The 27,138-nt window shown below is 38.7% G+C and overlaps 1 protein-coding gene across 5 annotated transcripts in view; it reads right to left on the minus strand.

The window, feature by feature from the left end:
- ATE1 (arginyltransferase 1) overlaps positions 1-27,138 on the minus strand; it is a gene marked incomplete at both ends in the record, with an annotated part of 148,414 nt that overhangs the window by 113,533 nt on the left and 7,743 nt on the right. For 2 of the 5 annotated variants that reach the window (XM_080694015.1, XM_080694014.1), the window contains 4 exons: positions 16,330-16,458; positions 18,726-18,940; positions 22,055-22,303; positions 26,661-26,764. In XM_080694015.1, the coding sequence (XP_080550141.1) occupies positions 16,330-16,458; positions 18,726-18,940; positions 22,055-22,303; positions 26,661-26,764 (697 nt within the window). Of the gene's footprint in view, positions 1-16,329; positions 16,459-17,265; positions 17,395-18,725; positions 18,941-22,054; positions 22,304-26,660; positions 26,765-27,138 lie in introns of all 5 variants that reach the window. The other 3 variants (XM_080694016.1, XM_080694018.1, XM_080694017.1) reach the window with 2 other exon arrangements.

Genomic DNA, 27,138 nt, shown 5'->3' on the forward strand with positions numbered 1-27,138 from the left:
ATAATTAGAACCATAGAATTCCATAGCTAGTTGAAAGGAATCTTGGTGGTTATCTACTCCAACTCTTTTACTTTACATACATTCCAACTAAGGTCCAGAAATATACATTATTTTACAGTAAGCAACAAAAGTAGTATTAGAATCTAGGAACTTTTCTAATCCATGTTTCACTTCATTATATCAAGAACTTTCTTAATGAGAAAGTACCAAAAATCCAAAAATGCCAATTCCAATAGTCTCAGCTTAACTAAAGTGACACATCTTAAAATAAGGTGACAAGTAGGTAACAAAAAGTAAAGTAATAAAATGAAGTAAAAACCTGCTCCTTTCCCATCAGATCTTCTTAGAGACATCTATGTCCCCCAAGCACCTTTCAACTTCTTCAAGAAAAATCTCCAAGTACCTTATCTGAGGGCAACTACTCAAAAGATTGAGGATGAAATTAGGTATGACTTCAATGAAACTAGGTTGGGCAAAAGAATCCAAATTGAGGGTCATGGGTTGGAGCCCCAGAACCATTGTAGGGTGGGGAGAAATAAGAGAGAAGAAAAAAAACGGTAAATGAATTCACCTAGCCTTGAAAAATTAGTGTCTTAGAAAATCTGAATAACATCGATGAAGGACTTAGTAGAAAATACTATAATACCTAGAAACCAAAATTGTCAGAAAATTAGTTAAGACAAAATCTATTTTAGAGCTATTTACACAATGTAATAACAAATGAAATATATTATCAGCAACTTGAGTATTAAAAGTACTTGATTAGCCGGGCGTGGTGGCACACTTGTAATCCTAGCGCTTGGGAGGCTGAGACAGGAGGATCGCACAGGTTCGAAGCCAGCCTCAGCTACTTAGTGAGGCTCTCAGCAACCTAATGAGACCCTGTTTTTAAATAAAGTATAAAATAGGTCTGGGAGTACAGCGCAGAGGTAGAAAGCCCCTGGGTTCCACCCCCAGGACCACACACAAAAAAAGTACTTGATGATATTAACATGAACATAATAATGGTGATCAATTCTGCTCACAGGCTTATCAGACCAACTGATCCCAAGCAAGACCAGTTATTCCCATAGCATGCTAGGAGGTTCCTGTATCTCCAACTATTTTAAACATTAGCATTTTACTAATTTTAAACCTGTAAAAACCTATGATAAGAAGCTTTAAAAGTATTTTAAATTTCCTTTCTTTGTTAGGTAAAACACACAAGGGCCATGTCTTATTCATCATATACCCCTCTACCATAGTAACTGGAATATCCCAGGAATTAAATGTTTTATATGATTACTTAAATGGAAGAATCATTCCCTCACAGCCTAGGGGAAAGAAATATGGGAGTGATTTTAAGTATAAAATTTTGAGCTACTTCGAAAATGAATGTCACATAAGAGCCAACGCACATATATATTTTATTAAATTATTAAATATGTATTTATATATTTAAAATCTTACACAAATATATTCCCTATTTTTACTCAGCTTTAAGGCAGGATTATGCTTTGTATATTTTTTAACTTTTATAACTAATTACTGACAAGAGGGGGAAAAACTGCTTTTTAATCATGCAGTTAGTTATCTAAATTATTTGGCATATAAAATGAATTATCACAGCAAAAAACCAACTTCCCTTGTTTAGACTGGTCATCAATAGGTAGTATTGTTCACTTGTGAGGTCATTACCAGGAGGTCATAAAACTTGATGTTCCTCAGATTTAATGGAAAAGCCAGACCTCAAATACAAAAGCTGAGATGAATGGTGCTTGCAGCAAGGCCGCTCCTATCAAATGAGCTTTGCACTCACTAAAACGAGCTTAACTCCGAGCAGGTACATTTCTCAACACGCTCACTCAGGAAATTAGAAGCAGCTTTTTCTTATTATTAGAGGACAACTGTCAAGCGCTTTTGACATCATCTGAATTTTCCTTCTTGTTTCACGTCACAAGTTGCAAGAACACAATTTTCTTCCTGGGCAGTTTACGATCTGGCAACAACTGGCTTCTCTCTCCAGCTGTTTCTGCTCATCCAAGTAATACTCACTGGCCGTCTACTGTCAGACTCTGCTGGCACAGCGTGTTTCTTCAGGTTCGGGCAAAGTGTTTTATGAGTTGGTGTGACAAACACAAAAATGCCAGAAATACCTATTCCTCCTCTGTCTCCAATTCTAAGTAGAGAAGTTAAGAAATACATATATAAGGCTTCGCCAAATAATGCCTTTTACATGTTTTACGTGGTAAAATAGAATGAAACAAAATAGTATTAAGAATCCTTAAGACTAAAATTATATGTTGATAAACCAAACTGAGTGTTTTGAGTACTATTACTTTTTTCCTTTGAAAGGGCTGATTCTAATCTAACACTAAAATGTAAAACACATGGGACCTTTCAATTCAAGTAAACATATGAAGTAAGACGAAGAGCTAGGACACCTGTAGATGCACTCACAAACGCTGACTGCTGGGCAGAGCACCACTCATTGGCGCTCACCTCAGCATCTCTGACGACTGCTAATGGAGCATCACTGTCCACATCCTCGTGACTAAAGCTCAGTCAATAATTATTTGGCCAATCACCTTTATAAGTAGGATCCTAATTCACCCTCATGCCAAAAATAAGGAACCTCAAGTTTAAAAAAAAAAGCTGAGGACTTGGAACTTGCACCAAGCACACAGATAGTGAGTAAGAAAGCTGCGAGGGGAGGCACAGGAGACTGAAGAGTGGGCTCTCGTCCTTGGCGCCCGGCGTTCCTGTCACTAGCGTTGACAGAATGTGCGAGGTCATCAAGACTGCTCTCACCCGCACACCGTTCGGCCCGAATGGCTTACCACGGGGGCCAATCACTGATGTCCGTTATTCTACATTAAATCTTTGGGGAACTTTTAACTTTTTCATGTGACAATCACTGTTAAAAAAAAAAAAAAATCTAGTGTAAATAATACCAAAATTCTTAATTGCTCTGCCACAAACTCATGTTTCCTTGAATAAATTCTTTAATTCTCTAAATAAGAAAAGTTAATCTTTATAGTCACTAAGATACTTTTATCTCTAAGACTGTTTGATGCTGATTTTGTGATGTGAGGAAGTTTAGGAAATTATTAACCAAAAGAAACTTTAAGAAAATTGTTCCCTGTGCTAGCTTTAACGCTACTGCTTTGGATTGCCCCCAAAATTAACATTATGCTGGGAATTCAACAATACTTTTGATCCAATTAATTTAAGTGAATGATTCAACGGCTTTGGTAATTAATTTAACTGCTATTAGTAGCAAATATCTTGTCACAGACCGTGAAACAGACTACAGTACACCCGAGAGCCAACTTAGAGGTTCCTCGTAAAAAGTAGCTTGATTGAAAGAACTGTATAAGCTCTACAATCGAGTTAGCCCTAGCCATAAAAATATATTTAGGAGTTGAAGGTATAGCTCAGTGGTAAAGTGAATGTCTAGCATGTGTGAGGACCTGGGTTCAATCCCCAGTACCCTCCAAAAATATATTATATAGCCAGACATGGTGGCACACGCTTGTAATCCCCGTGCTTGGGAGGCTGAGACAGGAGGGTCGCACAGGTTCGAAGCCAGACTCGGCAACTTATTAAGGCTCTTAGCAACTTAGTGAGACCCCTGTTTCCAAATATATAAAAAAAAAAAAAAATAGGTCTGGGAGTATAGCCCGGAGGTAGAAAGCCCCTCGATTCCATCCCCAGTACCACCAAAAAAAAAAAAAAAATTATACACACACACACACACACAACCACACACACATATATATGTGTATATATATATATATATATATATATGTAACTTTTTTTAATTTCAAAATGCTGATCCAGCTGGGCGTGGTGGCACACACTTGTAATCTCAGCATTCCGGAGGCTGAGACAGGAGGACTGCGGTTCAAGGCCAACCTCAGCTACCTACTGAGGCCCTTTGCAACTCAGTGAGACCCTGTTTCAAAATAAAGAATAAAAAATTGGACTGGGATGTAGCTTGGAGGTAGAATGCCCCTGGATTTCATCTCCAGTACCGTAAAGTGAAAAAAGAAGAAAAAACCCTGATCCTGCCACAATACCAATCCTAACTTTGTGGCACATTATGAAATAGTGCACGCCTACAAGTCATTATCACTTTGCATAATTGAGAGAGGACCTATCCTTGATGCAATGAATAATTTTCTAAACATAAGTTTTTATTATTTTCAAATACATAAGACCATGAAGAGGAGAAAACAGAAGCTGAAAGCTTCTCTAGGTTAAGTTCAAGAAAATATTTAAATCTTTGAGTCTTTTAGCAATTATCACTTTAAGGCCTCAATGAAAATTACTTCTAGCAAATGACAACAAGTAGCATTTCTTCTTCTCTGGCTGTGAATGCACAAGCCGTGTGTCCCGCACACACAGCCAGGGTGAAAGAGACTGTACTCCAGACTTTACCACCACCTGGTGGCCCGAGCAAGCCAACACCCAGCACTCCACCATCGCCTTTCTGGACACACAGAACAGAATAGCACAGGGACCTCCTCCCGTTTTCATTTCCACACTAGCTGTGGAATCATTACGTGTGCATATAAGATAACTTTTCCCAAAGTAAGTATCCCCCAGAAGTGGAGGGCTCCTTTATTTTAGTCTCTCATAGCAAGTTCTCTGAATTTTTTGAGGGGAGGAGGTAGCATTAGAGATTGAACCCAGGGGCAATCTACTGCTGAGCTATATTCCCAGCCCTATTTTATTTTTTATTTTGAAACAAGCTCTCATTAAGTTTTTGCATGTTGGCCTCAAAACTGTGATCTTCCAGTCTCAACTTCCCATGTATTGGGATTACAGGCATGCACCACACCTGGCTCTCTGAAATAATTTTATTAAGAGCACTCTGAGAAAGCACAGTAGCTGGAAGTGAATTCAACCATTACCAATTTTAAGTTCACACAAGATCACCTGATGGACTAAAACAAATGCATTTACAGGTAAAGAAGGGTCATGACGTCAAGGACATGTTTTCAGGTGTTCTAACAAAGGAATGAAAAGGTGGCAAGGCAAGAAGTCTGGCTGCAGAGGGCCTCCACCCCCAAAGGCTTCAGATACTCAATTTTAAAGTATTTCTGCCAGGCGTGGTGGTGCACGCTTGTAACCCCAGCGCTTGGGAAGCTGAGACAGGAGGATCACACAGGTTCAAAGCCAGCCTCAGCTACTGAGTGAGGCTCTCAGCAACCTAGTGAGACCCTGTTTCCAAATAAAGTATAAAACAGGTCTGGGAATATAACCCGGAGGTAGAAAAGCCCCTGGGTTCCATCCCAGAAGCCCCCCCCCACACACACACACAAAGTATTTCTTAACTGAAAAAGCCAAAACGACTATCATATTCAGATGCTCTCTCTATATATATATATATATGGCCTGCATTCTTCCTCAATCCCCTCACTTTCCTAAATAAAACCTGTCTTGTTTCTCTAAAAAAAATAAAAAGTACTTCTTACATAAAAAATGTAATTCAGGTTTCCTTAATTCTAGAGATATGACTTCAAAATAGCACCTGAATTTGTCTCAAAAAGGCTTTACCCTAAAATGGCTCTAGAAAATAGTTAATTTTTAAAAGCCTTTTAAAAGTCTAGAAGGAGCCGGGTGTGGTGGTGCACGCTTGTAATCCCCGTGCTTGGGAGGCAGAGACAGGAGGATCGCGCAGGTTTGAAGCCAGCCGCGCTGGCTTAAGAGACCCTGTTTCCAAATAAAACGTATAAAATAGGTCTGGGAATATAACCCGGAGGTGGAAGGGCTTCTAGGAACACCAGTACCACCAAAAAAAAAGCAAAGATTCTTAAATGTTAGCTTTATATTGTATACACAAGGCAGGTAATAAATTATGTGTTTTACTTACATATTTACTAAATTATTTGTTTTATTACATATTTACTGACATCTGCCTCCACAGTTAAAAATAGTATTAAAAGCCAGGCGTGGTGGCGCACGCTTGTAATCCCCACGCTTGGGAGGCGGAGACAGGAGGATTGCACAGGTTCGAAGCCAGCCACGCTGGCTTAAGAGGCCCTGTTTCCAAATAAAAAGTATAAAATAGGTCTAGGAGTGTAGCCTGGAGGTAGAAGGGCTTCCAGGAACCCCAGTACCACCAAACAAAAAAAAAAAATTTGCAGTAATTTATAAATCCTAGATAGTCTGGCTATTTGTGATTATGTGCTAATTTTCTAAAGATTTGCTGAACAAAACTGGCTTGAATATTTGGGGGAAATCTAAACAATGTATATTTATTTATATTTTCATCTAATTTCTCAAAAGATAACCTTCTCAGGATGTTTAAATAATCACTTTGTGGTTACCAACAGAGTCAAAATAGATTTTATGCAAAATGATATAGCTGGCTACTCCAAGTCTCCAAGTTGGTTATGAACTGCTATTTACCTTAAATGTTTTACAACCAAAAGAAAGCAAAATAAAAGTATTTTCTTGATTGTAATTATTCTAGTTTCCCATTATATTAACAAAACCACACTATAGTGTGTTGCTACAGAGTCCCTTAAGACAATTCAAGAAAAAAAATGGTTCCAAAAATAACTTTGCTAACTTCTCTTTTTATTCCTGAGCACAGACCACTATTTTTGCTCATGTAGAAAACCATGATCATATGCAAAGAAAAGTACTTCTGTGCTCCATGTCACAATTCGCTTCATTCAATATAAAATATTTTACAACTGGGATGCAAAGCAGTATGGCCAAACTGTTTCTGTCAGCAGTCCTAGCACCAGATGGTGTGCCAACTCTGCAAGCCAGGGTTTGCCAAGTACAGTCAGAACTCCTAAGGTGAAACACAGTAGGCGAAGGACCATATCCGCAGCAATGGCCACCTCCTCATACAGAACTATCACCAGAGCAGCTTGCAGGTCTGAGGTTTAGAAGTCCCAAATTCACATGGGGACGATGCTGCACACCTGTAATCCCAGTACTTGGGAGGCTGAGACCGGAAGATCACAGCCTCAGCAACTTAGCAAGACTATCAGCAACCAGTGAGACCCTGCTTCAGAACCAAAAATAAGGGCTGGAGGCGTAGCTAGGAGGTAGAATGCTCCTGGGTTAGATCCCCAAGACCACAAGAAAAGGTCCCAAACTTAATTATATTCCTGGAGAAGAGCAAAGACACTGGCCCTGAACAACACCCTGCTCATAAAACAGGGATGTCACTCAGAAAAGAACCTTGGAAGAAAGATACTGTGAGGAAGATGATGAGTAAGGAAAAGTTCAGCTGCCCAAGGGAACTGGCTTTATTTATTCTCTTCACTGACTTAAAAAGCAACTGTAAAAATTAAGTGTATATACTTGCACTGCTGAGACAGTAACATAAAAGATTAACATATTGGACAATAATATCCAAATGAAGGTGAACAGGAGCAAAGCTGTACTAGAATAAGGAAATTATATTAGAAGGCAACTTGAATCCACAGAAACAAATGTAGAGAACCAGAAATAGTAAATGAGAAAGTTAGTATAACAAATTATAATTATTTGTTCTTTATTCCTTTTCTCAGCTTATAAAACATAAAATTATATAAACTATAACAATGTATCATTGAATTTGTAACATATATACATACAATATTTATAATAGCACAAAAAATAACAATACAGACATAACTTTTTTTATATTTCTTTGAAATGATGTTTGTATAAATCTGAATTAGATCCTATAAATTAAGATCTATACAGTAAACCCTGAGGCAGCCACAAAGAAAATATTTTTAAAATACATAAAGATGGATGTGGTGGCACAGGCATATAACCCTAGTACTATGGAGGCTGAGACAGGAGGATCGCAGATTCACAGCCAGCCTCAGCAACTTAGCAAGACCCTGTTTCTAAATAAAAAACAATATAGGGCTCAGAGATGGACTGCACCTGTATACATAAATACACACACACAACATATATATTAACATATGCATACATGTTAAGAGAGAATTACAGTTCCATAAGAGTGCACTTGCCTAGCATGTATGGGGCCTATGCTCAGCACTACAAAATCAAGAAAAATCATTAAAGGAATTAAAGTGTTGCACTAGAAAATAGTAATTTATTGCAAAAGAAAGTAATCAAAAAGAGCCGGGCATGGTGGTACATGCCTGTAATCCACATACTTGAGGTGGTTGAACCAGGAGGACACTAGTTTAAGATCAGCCTCAGTAACTTAGCAAGAGCCTGAGCAACTCAAAAAAAACACTGTTTCAAAATAAAAAGGGCTCATGAAGTAGAATTCCCTTGAGTTCAATCTCCAGAACCAAAAGAAAAGTAGTAGTCCAAAGCTCAGAAGAATAAAAAGAGAGGGAAGTACAGAGGAAATAGAAGAACAAAGTAAAATCCAGGGGATCAAACCTCCTGAACTCGGGTTCAAGTCTGACTCGAATAAAAGCCATCCACAGGACCCTGCCACCAAGGTCACCACGGTGTCAGCAGAATTCTGGAATGCCAACATGGTACGGACCACTCCTTCGCTCTTTTCAAGACAGTGGTTCACATAAAAATACTCCTCCCCTAGGCTTTACTTGGGGGGCAGGGAGCATATGAACCAGATAAAGCCAGAGTTCCTCATCACCTCAGCACCACTGGGCTGGCGTAGGAATAAAGATGCTTCTCAAGCTGGGCCAATCACTAGCTTCCTTGAGAGGGTTTACTGAACCCATCATGAAAGAAGTATGAACTCTTTTGTTGCTGAGGTCACAGCTATGAGAACATGGACCCCAAAGTGACAACACGCACCCCTACCCCCACCATGTGCCTGCCAGAGATCAAACCGTACAGAAAAAATGAGAGCTGAGACAAAAAGCAGGAGACAGAGACAGATAACATTTCCAGAATCTAATGAAGCCAGAAGTTCTCAATTACACAAGCAAATAATATTCTCTCTCCAAAGAAATACGGCTTAGTGATAGAAGTGCTTATCTAGCATATATAAAACCCTGAGTTCACTCACCTGACTACTGCACATCTTAACAGAATCCTACATCTCTGCTACTTAAAATCCTTAAATAATTCTCCATCATGTAAGGCTAAGTCCAAAAACCTTAACATAAAGCCCACAGATCTTGGTCCCTGATTATCTGTTTTGTTGTGTGATGTTTATGTGGTATTCGGGACTCAACCCAAGGGTGTTCTACCTCTGAACTTATTTTTTATTTCAAAACAGGGTCTCACTAAGTTGCTGAGGCTAGCTTCAAACCTATGACCTTCCTGTCTCACCTCCTAAATACTGGGATTACAGGTATGCATGCAGCACCACATCCAACACTAGACAGCATAAAAAAATCAAATTTTGTATGACAAAGCACCATAAGCAAAGTTAAGAGAAAAATGACAAACCAAAAAAAACCTTTTTATTATTTATTTTTTTTATTGGTGCACTGTATTCATACATCATAATGGGATAAAAACAAAAAAAACTTTTGTAGACATACATGCACACATCGCCCAATTAGCCCTTACCCGATCCCCACCCTGTTCCCTCCCCATCCTTCCTTGGCTTACTGGTTGACATCTAGTATTATAGCAATTTATCCAAAATTAACAATGATAATCTCACATAACAGTTTCATTTGTCTGATACCAAGCTTTTGATGACTTAAATATAACATTTCAATATTTCTTTTTGCTTTCTTTCTTACCAGAGAATATTTTTCTTTTTTTTTTTTTTTTTTGGTAAAACTATCATACATGTATTTATTTTTCAGAAAAAATCTAGATACCCAAAACCATCTTGAAAAAGAACAAAGGTAAAAGATGTATATTTTCTGATTTCAAACAATATAAAGCTACAATAATTGAAACAGTGTAGCACTGTTTTAAGGGCAGATATATAAACCATTGGAGTTAAATAAAAGCCCAGAGATAAATTCTTCCATATATTGTCAAGTTATTTTTGACAAGGTTTCCACAAACATTTGGTGGAGGAAATAATAATCTTTTAATTAAATATTGTTGAAAAATAATAATTACATGAAAAAGAATAAAACTGGACCCTTACCTAACACCATATACAAATATTAACTCAAAATAGATAAAAGACCTAAATATAAATCTAAGACTATAAACTTTTAGAAGAAAATCTGGATCATAAAACCTCACAACATTGAAATTGGCAGTGATTTCTTGGATATGATTTCAATGACACAGGCAACAGAAGGGTAAGCAAACTCCCTAAAAATTAAAAAAATATTGTATATCCAAAGACAATGTAAACAGAGTTAAAAGTTACTGACAGAATGGGATAAAATATTTCCAATTGCTATATCTGAAGGTATATTAATATTCCAACTAGAAATCCTAAAAATTAACAACAATAAAGGCAAACAATACCCTTTAGAGATAGGTAAAAGACTAACATAAATAATGAATCTCCACAGATAACCAATCTTAGTTGTCTGTTGGATGGAAAATCTTGTTTCTCTGGTACTGGTATGTGTTACCTATTTCTTCTTTGTAGTTAATCTCTTTTGAGTATTTTCTCTAGCGCTGGTTTTGAAGACATAAATTCCTTCAGCTTCTGTTTGTCGTGGAAGCTTCTTATTTCTCCATCTAATTTGATAGAAAGTTTGGCTGGGAAGGAAATTTTTGGCTGGAAGTTGTTTTCTTTCAGTGTTTGGAATATGTTACTCCAGGCCCTTCTGGCTTTCATGATTTGGTTTGGGAAGTCTGGAGTGATTCTAATTGGTTTGCCTCTGAATGTCACTTGGCCTTTTGTTTTTGTTGCCTTTAAGATTCTCTGCTTGGCTTCCACACTGGTCATTTTGACAATTATGTGGCGTGGGGATCCTCTTCTCTGATCCTCTCTAAAGGGAGTTCTCTAAGTTTCCTGGACCTGTGTGTTGACCTCTTGCTCTATGTTTGGAAAATTTTCTGCTATTACTTCCTTGAAGAGATTGTTGATCCCTTTGGTTTCACCTTCTTTTCCCTCCTCTATTCCAATTATTCTTAGGTTAGCTCTCTTAAAATGGGCCCATATTTCTTCAATGTCAGATTCCTGCTTTCGGATATTTTTTTCTAATTTAGAAACTATGGCCGGGCGTGGTGGCGCACGCTTGTAATCCCCGCGCTTGGGAGGCAGAGACAGGAGGATCGCGCAGGTTCGAAGCCAGCCGCGCGCGCGCGCTGGCATAGGAGACCCTGTTTCCAAATAAAAATGTAAAAATAGGTCTGGGAGTGTAGTCCAGAGATAGAAGGGGCTTCCAGGAACCCCAGTACCACCAAAAAAAAAAAAAAGAAACTATGCGTTCATTTTTGGAGTGATCATCTTCTAAGAGTGAGATTCTATTCTCCATGTGGTCTAATCAGTTGTTTGTACTTTGAATTGAGGCTTTTACTTCATTAATTGCATCCTTTATCTCTTTTTGGCTCTCTCTGAATTCTTTTTGAAACACCTCTATTATTTCTACAGTTATTTTCTGATTTGATCTTCTAGAAATCTCTGAATTTCTGTTTTATCTGGTTCTGATGTTGTGGGGTTGTGGGCATTCATTGCTCCATTGTTATTCCTCTTTCCCATTTTTTCGGAAGTTTGTGCCTTCTCTGGGTTCTTTCCTTGGGTCACTAAGACTTCACTTAAGGTGCTCTGGATCTCGAGTCTGTGGTATCTCAGTCCCCACTACTCCTTTACTAAGTTGTATGGCAGAGTCTCAGACCCAGGGAGTCAATCGAGGCTGCTTTAGACCACGGGGGGGTGCCAGGTTGGGCGTTCTCCTATGGTGCGATATCTCTGCCACCGCCACTCCCCCACTGGGTCAAGTCCCTGGAAGTGCTGTACTGGGATTTCTTCTCTAGGGGCTGCAATTTGACTCACTTTTGTTGAGTGCGCCGATGGAGCTGTAGTGGACTCGGTGAATTCACCACGCCCTCGGCCATGAGGCTGGTGTATTTCTTCTCTGGTTTTGCGCTCTTCTCTGAGTTCCTGCAGGGTGTGCTGAGCCCAGCCACTGGGAGCTTTAGATGCTCCCTGCACCAAAAAATCTGCCAAATCCCGCCCAGCTGTTCCGCAGCAGCTCACCTCAGCTTGCTGTCTGCCACTCCTCTCTGGAGCCTGGTGGGCTGTTGAGTGTGTTCGTCTGGAGCCGTCCAGTGAACTTGCCGCTGCTGCCGGCAGTAAGGTGCTGCTGCCGCATCCTCGGGCGTGAGGCCGGAGTATCTCCTCTGCGGCTCTGAGCTCTGTTCTGAGTCCCCCTCCTTTTTGGGACCTGGTGCTGCAAGGAAAGATGGCGCCCGCCGCTCCGCACCGAGGCTCCAGCCGCAGCACTGCGATCTGGTTTCTTTCTGTGTCTCGATTTTCCAGCCCTCTTTTTCTCTGTCCCTTGTAATTACATTTTTTGTTTCTCTGCTGATGGTGTTTTCTGACTATGAAAGGCGCTGATTTTGTAGTAATAGAGACTGGCTGTTAGCCCCGCTTTTCTCCGTTGCCATCTTCCCAGAAGTCCTCCCAAAAAAGAACTTTTTAATCAACTTTTGTCACAAAGGTCTAGTATCCACAATCTATAAAGAATTCCTGAGAAAAACAACCCAATACCCCTCAGAGAAATGACCAAAGATAGGATCAAATAGTTTACAGGAGAAAAATACAAATGTTTTCAAGCATGAAAATATGTTCAACCTGATTTTTTAAAAAAGGAATGTAAACTTAAGCACAAAAATTTTCATTTCCATCTATATGGTAAAAATCCAAAAGTTTTACAAAATACTCTAAGAACAAAGGTACAGAGGAACAGGCACTCTCACAGACTGCTGGGAAAGTGTCCAACCCAGTGGGACAGAACCTTTGAGAGCAGAACCTACCTTTGAGCCAGTAATCTGGGTCAAACCAAAAGGTTCTGTGCATAACTGCAACACTGTACAGAGCAAAAGACTGTAGAGAGCCAATTGGCCTTCAATTCTTTTCTGTCTAAAAAAAACTATGGTACTTTAATGAAAAGAGAGATAGCTATAAAATGAAAAAATCTCTACACATCCTGCTCTGGAGTCATCTCCAGAGTATAAATAATAAGTATGAAATGCTGTGTCTGGTACACAACCTCTACATAAGAAAGGAGGGGAGTGCATGCGTGTGTGTGTGTGTGTGTGTGTGTGTGTGTGTGTAATACAGTAGCTAGTATGAATGTGCATACTCAGAGATATACATATCTGTATATACCTACACCCCCATATAATGAGGAGAAAAATCATTCACACATAAAAGATCCATCCATACCACATTTACGGTACTTTTTGTTTGTATTTAAGAAGAGTCAATGAAAGATGCAAAATTAACTCTAAGATAAATTACGTAGTCTCAAAAAATGATTTTAAGAAAGAGGGAAATGTATTCTAAATTGATAGATATTAGCCAGGCGTGGTGGCGCACACTTGTAATCCCAGCATTTGGGAGGCTGAGGCAGGAGGACTGCACAGGTTCAAAGCCACCCTCAGCTACTTAGTGAGGCCCTTTGCAACTCCGTGAGACCCTGTTTCCCAATAAAGACTAAAAAATAGGGCTGGGGGTGTCACTCAGAGGTAGAATGCCCATGAGCTCCATCCCCAGTACGCAAAAAATAAAAATAAATTGGTAAATTGGTAGATATTGACAAGAATATCAACAAATGTGATACAGGAGTCTTTTATAGATCCTGATTCACACAAACCAAATATTGCCGGAGCCAGCTGGCAAAAGTACGGGTTCTGAAGAGAGGCGTGAGGATGAAGAATTCAACCCTTAGAATTTGATTCAAAGAATATTTAATTCTAACGTGGAGAGACCGCCAGCCTACTATCTCTACTAGCCAACCCCTGCTCCTGGGTCAATATTTCTACTGGCCGACCTCCTGGCCGACGCCTACTTCTGGGTCAATATCATCTCTCTTGGGCTGACAATGGGTTTATTTTTCTAAAGGTATTTATACAGTTCCAGGTCAATCAATATTCTCCTGCTATCATCACCAGAATACAATACAGACCAATCCAAAGCACATACATTACAGGTAGGTTAATCAGTACCCCCGTGCCATCACCATCTGATCTTCTCTCAGACCTTTTACTTTGAACTTTCCATAACCTCAAACCTTGTTGACTCTGGGCAAAGGACAGTCAGTTGAGTCAGAAATATTCTTTTAGGAAAAAACCTTAATGGCTCCCCACAAAATATGAAGTCTTTTTTGTGTGTGTATGGTACTGAGGATGGAACCCAGGGGCATTCTACCTCTGAGCAATACCCCTAGCCCTAGTTTTTATTCTTTATCTATTTTTAACCCTTTATTTTGAAACAAGGTCTCAATGAGTTGCAAAGGGCTTCACTAAATAGCTGAGGCTGTCCTTGAACCAAGATCCTCCTGTCTCAGCCTCCCAAATGCTGAGATTATAAGAGTGTGCCACCACACCCAGCTATATGAAGTCATTTTTAAGGCAATTAGAGAAGACTGAACATGTGCTGGGCATTAGATAATAAATGATTGTGCATTTTGCTGAGTGTGATAGTAGCGTTACAGTTATAGTTATTATTTCTTAAGATTCCAATTTTTAATCAAGAGCCCTCCTTTCTTTGAAACTGTTTATTTACAGAAAGTAGGCCTTTCTCATTTGGCATTCCCTGTTACTCTAACATATCCCTTTATCTTGCATATTTCTTGTGAACAGGTCATCAGATCCCGAAGCCTGTATAGATTCAGATTCAATTTCTTTGGCAAGAACATCCCGTTGATGGTGCTTTATATTTCTTAACAGATAACAATAGGAGGGACATATCTAATTACTCTACTTTTGTAGTGAGTACAACACATACACACACACACACATACACACACACACACACACACACACACACAAACATAAAATAAAATGGCAGCATATCAAGAACTGTTGAAGATGGGTGAGGGCTATTTCTAAAATAATTTTCTTTAAGGTGGCTCCTACCTAAATCTACAAAAGGCCTCACCTCTCTCTTTATCATCCCCTAACACACACCCAGTTCTCTGGGTCATATACACTAAGTCATTCCTCAAATATGGCATGTAACTTCAACCTCTGAACCTTCAGTTTAATCCTGTTTCTCCCTTTGGGGCCTGACAAGTATCTACCCTCTGCCCAGGTTTGGCTCAGCTGCCACCTCTCTACAAAACACAAACAAATGAGTACCAACAACAAAAAAGCACTTGGCTTTCCTAATTAACCAAGTGGCTAATTCTAGCAAAACTGGAACCGCTCACCTGTCTCCCCTATTAGGCTCTGAATGCCTTCACCAGTGCACTAAGTCTGCAGGAGATGCCTGCATGGTGGTCTCAAAGTACTGGGGAAGCTTTAGGCAAAGTCCAGATGCAAGCACACTGTCAAGGTGGTTTTGCCCAACTATTCACACCTGCTAAGCATACAGGTATAAAGCCTGAGTTTTCTGGGCTGTAGAAAGGAGGAAAGTTCAGAAAATAAGTAGGAGCCCTGGGAATGCAAAAGGAGGCTCCAGACCTCGCAGAATCCTTATCACCTACAAACGATATCAACCACATCTCATGTCTCAAAGTGTTCCTCTTGGACAGCACTTCTCAAAACAGAATGAGCACAGAAATCATCTGGACACCTAGTTTGAGATGCAGATTCTGGTTAAGTGCACCTATGGGGAGGCCTCTAAGTCTGCATTTCAGGGACCCTTGGTGCTGCTGGTCTGCAGATTAACTAGAAGACTCTAGGAGCCTGGGAAGTCAGCTTTCTCTCAGGAGAACATTAACTCTCACCTTATTAATCCTCTTTAGTTTACATATTCTGTGTCATTAAAAACACAAATGCAAATAAACAAAAAATCAAAACTTTGATTCCTCTATCCCACTGTGACAACTAAAACAATCTCTCATTGAATCAATATCCCCAGCCTGGAAACTGTAGGCCCTCAGTAAACGCTTCCTCCATGAAGCCCTGCATACTCTCAACACATTCAATTCTCTCGCTCGCTTCTTGTTAAGACATATTTGCTTACCACTCTGTCTTCCAGTTGGCCCTCAGTGCTGTGAACACAGGCTCTGCCCTTTATTCTGCAGCAGACCGCCTGGGACACAGTGGACACCTGGTAATGTCTGCTAATGTAGGCTGAACAACTGAACCTATAAACCCACTCCATTCAGGATCCTCAAGAAACACAAAAAAGATCTCTTTAATTTATAATTTTTTTTCTGAAGGGCTTAAGACGTTCACATGTATGACTCGTTTCACAAAAGCTCAGCAATACAGGCTAAAAGGAACATCAGCTCTACTTAACACATAAAGACAATGGCATGAGAAAGTCATCACATTACGCTTCTTCACAGACCACCTTGTCAACACAGAAAAAAGAGTCTGTAACAACAGTACCTCAGTCTTCCCACACTCATCAGGCGGATCCTGGTGTATGGTCATTTGATACTTGACATATAAAGAAAAGGACTGGCTGAAGGATGACTTGAACTCTGGGTCCTCAAAGGAGACAGGTACTAACCTCACCTTCAGAGCAAGGAAAATACAAGCAAATGCTATTGAACTGTCTCTATCTGATGATATGCTTCTGAAGGTGAGGCTAGAGTAAGGTCTCCGCAAATCCACTTCCAAAGCTCACCACTGAAATTTGTCATAAAAAGAAAAAGCCCTGGAATGGGCCATCTGGCCCTTATCTGAGCATTAGTTCTATACTAATGCTTAAAAAAATCTCAAAATCACAAGGGCCAGGAATATTGTTTCTGTTTTATTCTGGTTTATTTCTCTATCCACCTACCATGGTTCTCTGTGCACACTATTCTATACCATTGCCAATTCTTTTTTCTCTTCTAGAGTTTTCCTGAGTCATATATCTATAAAATTATAGGTGTATAAGGAATTCCATTAAAACACTCTTATCTCGCTTTTCTAGCAATATGCATGGATACTACAATGAAAAAAAATTTAGCAGCCACAAACTATGTATGACTCTTAAATATAGACAAAGTGCATTAACCATATATGTCTACTATATAAATATAAAGATTTTCTCATAGGTATTTTACCTTAGAGCGCTATTAATCACTTTCAGGTAAGTGCATCCAATAAAGGTAACTTTCCATGTCACTCTCCACTTTAAAATCATACATAACTGGCACTTAACATGGCACTAGGTGAAATTTGCACTTTCAGAATGCTCATTAACGCACAGTGCAGATATGCTGCAAACTGAATAGAAATAAAATGTACCACAAATAAATCAAGATTTCATACAGTGATATCAAATGGAGGGGAAAGTTCTGTTTGCACAGAAAAAATAATAACTGGCCTGCTGACCTGGCTCACAGTTGGTCTATCAGGTGGGTCCTTGTGAATAATCATCTGGTAGCGTTTATAGACCTGGTAAGACTCCTGAAATGTGGCTTTGAACTGAGAACTTGGTGGAGATGATCTCACCACCCTCACCTTCAGAAGGAGTTAAAAAACAGTGTTCATTAATTCATTTATTCATTCTGAGACATATGCATTAATAATAACTCTCACTCTTGAAACCAAGTTCCAAAAAATAATAAAGCATATACATAGAATAACACTTGAACATTAAAAAGCCAACTACTTAATAAAAATTATTTCTGCAACATACAGACTCCTTAAGAAGGCAAAGGAGGTTCCCTCTCAATTCTAAGTCTCACCTCTGATGAATGAATGGTGTAAGCCTGCTTCTACTGTCAAGTGGCAAGCTGTATACACCCCTTCAACGGGAAGTCAATCAGGAACACTGGAAATGTGAATATTGTTTCCTGGACATTTTGATTCATCATCACTAACTCTAAACTTTCTAAGTATAAAAGGCAACTCTCAAAGTGTTCCTTCACAGAACACAGCAGGGTTAAAAATGAAGACTCTGAACTTAGATTTTCTTTGCTCAGAACTTATGATGTCACCATCTTGGTCAAGTAAAACCTCTCCACCTTTGTTTTCTCATGTATGAAATGAAGCTGAATTAAAAGTATAATTGCAGGTAGCAAGAGGAATTTAGCTATAAAAATATTCATATTATGCCTAAATTGGTTGGGAGTACTTATGAAGATTTCAATAGTATAATTCAATACTGTTTACTTAATACCTAACTGCTGACTCACATATGACACTAGTTTTATCTTGATCAATACTACTACAATGGATAAAATAGTGATTTGCCTACTGAGATCTATGTTCTTTACTACTGAGATCTATGTTCTTTACTATCTGAACTTCTAAAATAAAGGGGTGGGTGGTGGGTGGGTGGGTGTGGGTGCGTGTGTGGGTGGTACTGAGGAGGGAACCCAGGGGCATTCTACCTCCAAGATATACCCCCAGCCCAACTTTTTTATTCTTTATTTTGAAATAGGGGCTCACTGAGTTGCGAAGGGCATAAGTAGCTTAGGCTAACTACAAATCTGCAATCCTCCTGTCACAGACTCCCAAATACTAGGATTACAAGCGTGCACCACCACGACCAACAGGCTTAAAATAAAGTTTTTAAAAGTATTTTCTTGTCTTAACTAAGTTTCAATCAAGGGATACAAGAATCCTGCTTAATAACATACTAAAACTTAAATTGTTTTCACAATTTTAGTAGCCAGTTGCCTCAAGTATTTTTAAAAAAGACCTTTCTTAATAGCAACTTTGTAAGATACCAAGGCTATTCCATCCCAACCTCTCTCATTATTTAATAGCAAAATATAAACTGATAACATAATTTCTAAAAAAATAAACAAGGTAACCACAAAAATAAAAGAATCCCTCCAAAGTACCTCTAACTTGTGTGATGCATTCCCCGGTAAAGATTCAAAAATTAAATCTTCAAGCGATCTGGGCTGGTTGGATTTGGCCTTTGGTGGGAGCAGAGATGGTGGTTGACCTTGAGCTTCTCCAGCTGGGTTTTGCTGCATGAGTTTTAACCTTTTTCTTTCTTTCCGGATTTCCTTTGCTTTTCGACATGGAGGCTTACTCAAATCAGCCCCTTTGCCTAAGAAGAATTTCAAAATGTTAGATCACATTTGGCTCCAGAATTTTTTTCTGAATCTCAAAGATTCTACAAACACCAATAGGTTAGGTCTTGGGTAAGTTTCACCAGACCCTCGTAAGAGGCTCTAAGTTCATCTTCTAACCTACCTTAGAAATAGGAGTTGCCAAGGGAAGGAAACAGTCAAGGAAATTTTCTAAGGCAGCCCTGGTTGTTGAAAATCTTTTCTCTGTTTAAAATATTATCTGCTTCTCTGCCTTTGTAAGGAGAAGAAACATAATCTAATCTGTTCTGCTTTTCTGGCCCTTATTTCTTAGGGACAATTCCTTGACTGCACTGATGACACAGAAATACTTAGGGATCAACATGAGTACTGACCCTAGAACAGACTTTGGCATGTTTTTTCAATTAAAAAAAAAAAAAGCCCTTGTACAGTTGAGCATATGTGTGTGCCTCTAAATACTGTTAGTGCAGTTCTAGTCAGGCAGTTTTGTTCTAATGAAAAGACCAAATGTCAAGCTGATAATCCTTTAAAATACAAAATATATAACTAGTTAAAACTACAAATTTTAATTAAGTCTTTAATCTACTAAGGCTTCCTCAAAATACATATCCTGAGTAAAAGGCAAGTATAATGAAAAACACAAGTGAAGAACTAAAATAGTGTTAACTGTCCACTTACAGAATAATTACACACATGTTAGAAGTAGTGGAATATCATTCAGCCATTTTTAAGACTTTGGACATTTTAGGGGATTTCTCAATATATAATGTTTTTAAATTTTTAAGTTATATGCAAACAAACATTAAAAATACTTTAAAAAGAGCATGAAAATAACACAATGTAAACATTCATTTTAACTGACTTTAGAAATAACATTTTCATTTTCTTTTTTGAAATTTTCTACAATAAACATTACTTTCATAACTTTTTTTAAAAGCTACTAACAAAATAAGCTATTTTTAAGATCCTAAAACCCAACACTCACAAATCATATAAAAGTCATCAATGAAAATTTATAAGACTACCAAATTCTGCTTTTTTAGAGAAAAATACACCTAGATTGGCTAGGGGACTTGCCAGAGACCAAGAGTCAAAAGAATTGAATGAGAAAATAGTGCGTTTAAAAACAGTGAGACCGCCAGGCGTAGTGGCACATGCTTGTAATCCCCACGCTTGGGAGGCGGAGACAGGATTACATAGGTTCGAGGCCAGCCTCACTGGCTTAAGAGACCCTGTTTCCAAATAAAAAATATATATAAAATAGGTCTGGGAGTGTAGCCCGGAGGTAGAAGGGCTTCCAGGAACCCTAGTACCACCAAATATATTTCTTACCAATGTTTTAAAATTATGAACAAATTATAAAACTATTTAGAGTAAAGAAATACACATTTTTAGCATTTTTATGAAAGATCACATAATGTCATTTTCACACTAATTTACTCACTAATTACCCTTATCATGACTTATGTTTTTCTATATTTATATTTTATCACATTATTTACTACAATGAACAGCAAATTGGGATTTCAGTTTATTTAGGAAAGACCAATCCTTCAGATCAATAAACTCCTTTGAAAACATAAAAACCATTAAATACCATTAAAGACTTCTAAAAAGCTATTCAAAAAGTGCAAGAGGAAAGTTTTCGCACTTCGTGTAATATAACTTTAAGAAGAAAAAAGAGACTAAAGTCTTCTCTTGGATCAGTATAAATATAAGAATTCAAAAACTTAAGCATAATTATCCAACTTTATAATCTTTTTTTTTCTTGTGGTACTAAGACTGAACACACAAGTGCTCTATTACCAAGATACATCCCCAGCCCTTTTTATTTATTTTGAGAGAGAGTCTCTGAGTTACCCAGAATGGCCTCAAACTTCCAATAGGTCACAAAGTAATTTCAAAACAGTCATATGTAAATGTAAAATAAACCTATTTAATGTTCTATAAAGTTTTAAAACCAAATTCTTTTATAAATGAAAACATAGGAAAAATTACTTTCTTAAAGATGAAGTTAAATATTAAAATCTGAGCATTTTAAAAGTAGTATTTAACTGGGAATGGTGGCACATGCCTATAATCCCAATACTTGTGAGGCTGAGACAAGAGGACTATAGGTTCAAGGCCAGCCTCAACAACTTAGCAAGACACTATTTCAAAATAAAAACTGATAAGTATGTAGCTCAGAGGTAGAACATCCCTGGGTTCAATCCCCAGTACTAATTTAAAAAAGAAAGAAAAATTTATTCTAATTGCAAAAATTTGAAAGGTAAAGTGAAGAATCTCACAGTATTTGCATTTTGAACATATTACCTATAATTTATATTATATTACAATGCTAAACATAACAATCCTTATTATGTTTAACACCATACTTTTTTTACTGACAAAATTTGATCTTTAAACTTCTAAGGCTCTAAATCATTAAATGAAATGCAACTCTTAAAAGGTCTGCATTTTGGGAAATAAGGCTACTATTTCAGGCTTTTCAGCACAGTAGTTCAAGAAGACATGATCTATCTAAATCCAGGTAGCAAGTACTTCTATAAAACAGGGCTCTGCTGGGCGTGGTGGCGCACGCTTGTAATCCAGCATTTGGGAGGCTGAGACCAGAGGATCAAGGTTCGTGGACAGTCTCAGCTACTTCGTGAGATCCTCCACAACTTAGTAAGACCCTGCTTCAAATTAAAGAATAAAAAATAGGGAGCCGGGCATGGTGGCACATGCTTGTAATACCCACACTTGGGAGGTGGAGACAGGAGTATCGTGCAGGTTTGAAGCCAGCCTTGCTGGCTTAAGAGACCCTGTTTCCAAATAAAAATATAAAAAATAGGTCTGGGAGTGTAGCCCGAAGATAGAAGAGTTTCCAGGAACCCCAGCACCACCAAATTAATTAATTAATTAATTAATAATAAAAAATAGGGCAGGGGGTCTAGCTCGGAGGTCAAATTCCCGTGTTCCATCCCCAGACCCACCAAAAAAAAAAAAAAAAAAACCAGGGCTCTGTGTTGCCGGCGTCATGAACAGGTCCTCTTCCTACTAACTGTAGGGCCCTGGCACTGCAGTGACTCAAAAGAGAGCACTAGTATGACTTGAGATGGAATGTTCCCTACCTGGCTTAGGAACTGTAGGAACTTTAACTGAATGCGATGGTTCACCAGAGCCTAACTTCTCTTCTATAGCTTGTGAATGAATCAACTCATTAGATTCTTCTTTCTTTAAGTTTTTCTTCTTCTCTTCCTTCTCTAAGGTCTCTTTGAGGTCATCACCAAGTGTTTTAAGGTCACACTTTATATCCAACTTATTTATTAATGCAAAGTCACCAGCAACAGCATCCTCCACTGTGGAATCCATGGGCTCATCTACAAAGGAGAAGGAATGAAAGCCCATCAGTCCAGTCATCTGACACATCTTCATATGGGAGCTGGTGAGGCTCTTGTCCTCATGGGAACATCAGTCCTATGAATTAAGTTCCAGACACAAGTAATTCAGAAGTCCGTAACAAGTCAAGTAATGAAGAAAATGTGAAAGCCACATAAGAATATAGGCAACTATCAATTTGCAATGGACGGGCTCCTCAAAGATTATGAGTATTAATTTTTAAAACTTAGAACATGATTCCTGTACACCAAAAATACTGTTTATAGACTAGCAAACAAAATATATTTAACCTTTAAAGTTATGTGCCTAGCCAGGCGGACGTGGTGGTGCACGCTTGTAATCCCAGCATTCACGAGCTGAGACCAGAGGATCACGGTTCACAGACAGCCTCAGCTACTTAGGTGAGGCCCTCTGCAACTTAGTGAGACCCTGTTTCAAAATAAAAAATAAAAAATAGGGCAGGGGGTGAGGTTCGGAGGTCAAATGCCCCTGGGTTCCATCCCCAAACCTGCAAAATAAATCAATAAATAAATAAAATAAAAATAAAGTTATGTGCCAATACTACTAATCAGAAGTGCACTGAAATTGTTTCCAATGCTCCGATCAGCACTGAGTCTCTAAAATTAAGCCTCCAGCCTCTTGGTTACCTATAGATCTGCCAAATCTCCAAAACGATCCTGAATCTTGGTCGACTCAGGGGCATGCAGGGCAAAAAAATTCACTTCCTTGCTGGCCACTGTATCTCCAGTGCACACAAGAACTCTGTGGCATCAAAATCACACTGGTGGGATGAACTAATGAGCTAGGACAGGAGAGGGTCCCAGGATTAGGCGCTTCCTATGGCAATTATGAAAAAAAGCTCCGAGAACAGGCAGCATTCTCAGTTCTTAGGCTTACATGCTAGGTACTGCCTACAGGAAAACCTAGGAGAAAAAAGGTAAAAGTAAAAATGGATCTGAAAAAGCAAAATATCTACAACCAAAGTAAATCAAATGCTACTAATTATCTTTTTAAAAAGTTGCTTATAATTCAAAATTTATCAAATAAAAACAATTTCGTGCGATACAACTTATTGAAGGAAAGCCTTATTAAAACATTAAAAAAAATCTTTACTTGACAAAATGATTGTGTAATCATGTATAAGTTGAACTAAGTATATTTCTTCAGAATACCCATTTTCTATTTACTCCATAAGCATATCACTAAAACTGAATGAGTGGCCAAAACATTTGAAAAAGGAAATTTTCAATAAACTACAGGAAATGACAACATCTTAAAACGGTCCTTGGAGACTTCCGGGAGGATGGCGACCGAGAGGGGCGGGGCTTAAGAGCCCCGCTAACAACAAATATCCATTACCACAAAATCAGCGCCTTTCAGAGCCAGAAAACAACATCACCAGAGAAACAAAAAAAAAAAAAAAAAAAAAAAAATCACCAGGCTCCAGAGAGAAAGCGGACTGAGAACAGAGCCACAGATGAGATCCTCAAGCCCGAGGACGCGGCAGACGCGGCAGCAGCGCCATACTGCCGGCGAATTCACAGGACGGCCACAGCAAGCCAAGGGGAGCCGCTGCGGAACAGCCAGGCGGGATTTCTCGGCGCAGAGGACATCTAAAGCTCCCAGTGTCTGAGCTCAACACACGCTGCAGGGATTCAGAGTTGAAATCAAAACCAAGAAAAAAAAAAAACGCCAGCCCAACAGCCAAGGGCGTAGCAGCGGCGCCATATTGCCACCAGCGGCAGCAGCACCGAATTCACTACAGCTACATCTGCGTACTCAAGAACAGTGAGTCAAATTGCGGGCCACAGCGGAGAAATCCCAGTACTATACTCACTGGGACTTGACCCAGTGGGGGAGGGGCGGTGGCAGTGATATCACACCATAGGAGAACGTGCAACCTGGCACCCCCCACAGTCTAAAGCAGCCTCTATCGACTCTCTGGGTCGGAGACTCTGTGATACAACCCAGTAAAGGAGTAGTGGGGTCTGAGATACTACTGACTCGAGATCCAGAGCACCTTAAGTGAAGTCATAGTGACCCAAGGGAAGAACCCAGAGAAGGCACAAACTTCCGAAATCATGGGAAAGAGGAATAATACTGGAGCAATGAATGCCCACAACCCCACAACATCAGAACCCGATAAAACAGAAAATCAGAGATTTCTAGAAGATCAAATCAGGAAAATAACTGTAGAAATAATAGAGGTGCTTCGAAAAGAACTCAGAGAGAGCCAAAAAGAGATAAAGGATGCAATTAATGAAGTAAAGGCCTCAATTCAAAGCACAAACAACCGATTAGAACACATGGAGAACAGAATCTCGCTCTTAGAAGATGATCATTCCAAAAATGAACGCATAGTTTCTAATCTAAGAAAAAATATCCGACAGCAGGAATCTGATATTGAAGAAATATGGGCCCATTTTAAGAGAGCTAACCTAAGAATAATTGGAATAGAGGAGGGAAAAGAAAGTGAAACTAAAGGGATCAACAATCTCTTCAAGGAAGTAATAGCAGAAAATTTTCCAGACATAGAGCAAGAGGTCGATACGCAGGTCCAGGAAACTTATAGAACTCCCTTTAGACAGGATCGGAGAAGAGGATCCCCATGCCACATAATTGTCAAAATGACCAATGTGGAAGCCAAGCAGAGAATCTTAAAGGCAACAAAAACAAAGGGCCAAGTGACATTCAGAGGCAAACCAATTAGAATCACTCCAGACTTCCCAAACCAAGTTATGAGAGCCAGAAGGGCTTGGAGTAACATATTCCCAATTTTGAAAGAAAACAACTTCCAGCCAAAAATTTCCTACCCAGCAAAACTTTCTATCAAATTAGATGGAGAAATAAGAAGCTTCCATGACAAACAGAAACTGAAGGAATTTATGTCTTCAAAACCAGCACTAGAGAAAATACTCAAAGAGATTAACTACAAAGAAGAAATAGGTAACACACACCAGAACCAGAGAAACAAGAGTTTCCATCCAACAGACAACTAAGATTGGTTATCTGTGGAGATTCATTATTTATGTTAGTCTGTTACCTATCTCTAAAGGGTATTGTTTGCCTTTATTGTTGTTAATTTTTAGGATTTCTAGTTGGAATATTAATATACCTTCAGATATAGCATTTGGAAATATTTTATCCCATTCTATTAGTAACTGTTAACTCTGTTTTCATTGTCTTTGGATATACAATATGTTTTTTATTTTTTAGGGAGTTTGTATACTCTTCTGTTGCCTGTGCCATTGAAATCATAACCAAGAAATCACTGCCAAGTTCAATGTTGTGAGGTTTTATGACCCAGATTTTCTCCTAAAAGTTTATAGTCTTAAGATTTATATTTAGGTCTTTTATCTATTTTGAGTTAATATTTGTATATGGGATTAGGTAAGGGTCCAATTTTATTTTTTTCCATGTAATTATTATTTTTCAACAATATTTAGTTAAAAGATTATTATTTCTACCACCAAATGTTTGTGGAAACCTTGTCAAAAATAACGACAATATAGGGAAGAATTTAGGTCTAGGCTTTTATTTAACTCCAATGGTTTATATATCTGCCTTTAGAATAGTACTACACTGTTTCAACTATTGTAGCTTTATATGGTTTGAAATCAGAAAATATATATCTTCTAGCTTTGTTCTTTTTCAAGATCGATGTGGGTACCTAGAGTCCATATTCCATATTAGGATAGATTTTTTTCCTGAAAAATAAATATATAAATATATGATAGTTTCACCTAAAAAATAGAAAAAAAGAGATTCTCTGGTAAGAAAGAAAGCAAAAAGAAATATTGAAATGTTATCTTTAAGTCATCAAAAGCTTGGTATCAGACAAATGAAACTGTTATGTGAGATTATCATTTTTAATTTTGGATAAATTGCTATAATACTAGATGTCAACTACTAAGCCAAGCATAGGAGGGGGGGATAGGGAGAGAACGGGGTGGGGATCGGGTGGGGGCTGACTGGGCGATGTGTGCATGTATGTCTACAAAAGTTTGTATCCCACTATGATGTATGAATACAGTGCACCAATTAAAAATAAATATGAAAAAAAAAAATAAAATAAAATTGTCATCTAAAAAAAAAAAAAAAAAAAAAAAAAAAAAAAAAAAAAAACGGTCCTTGATTTTCTCCGGAGTGAGACTCTACTGCACATGCTCCCTGTGCCCTGGGCGCCGGCCCGGCCAGCAGGGCCAGCCGTGGAGCACTGCAGGCGGCCGGTCATCGCAGCAGCAGGGCAGTGCCCGCACTCTCCTACCTAGAGGCCCAAAGCGGGGACCTGAAAAGGTACACCAACTTAAAGGAAACAGTGAGACAGTCTCATCTTACCCTCAAAATTTCCTCTGGAAATCTCCCCCTTAGCCAGAAATTTCAACATTTTCTTCAAAACTTTCTTGTGGGATTTTGTTGGCTGAAACTGTAAAGGCCGGCACCTAGGAAAGCAAAATAAATTTTAAAGTGAACTCAATCTTTGAATAAATAAAATCAGTCCTTGTTAGTATCTAATACACTGAAGCAAATGTCATGATTGGGAATTCTGACTAAAAATGGAGCTTAATGTAGCCTTTAATTCCATGCCAAGTCTCAATAAAACTATAGTTAAGGGATTCATAAAAAAAGAAAAACATATGAGCCAAAGAAAAAAGTATGGGGGGAAAATGTTGACAGCTGGAAAACAGAAGTACTAGCGGAAGCTGACTTGGCTGACCACAGCAAGTTGAATCCTATACAAATGGAGGGAACGCCGGTAAGACATCCAATGTTCTCTGTCATCCCTAAAAGTCTTAGCGATTGGTGATACCTGATA

This window comes from Muscardinus avellanarius (genome assembly GCF_963383645.1).
Source record: "Muscardinus avellanarius genome assembly, chromosome: 4".
Lineage (NCBI taxonomy): Eukaryota > Metazoa > Chordata > Mammalia > Rodentia > Gliridae > Muscardinus > Muscardinus avellanarius.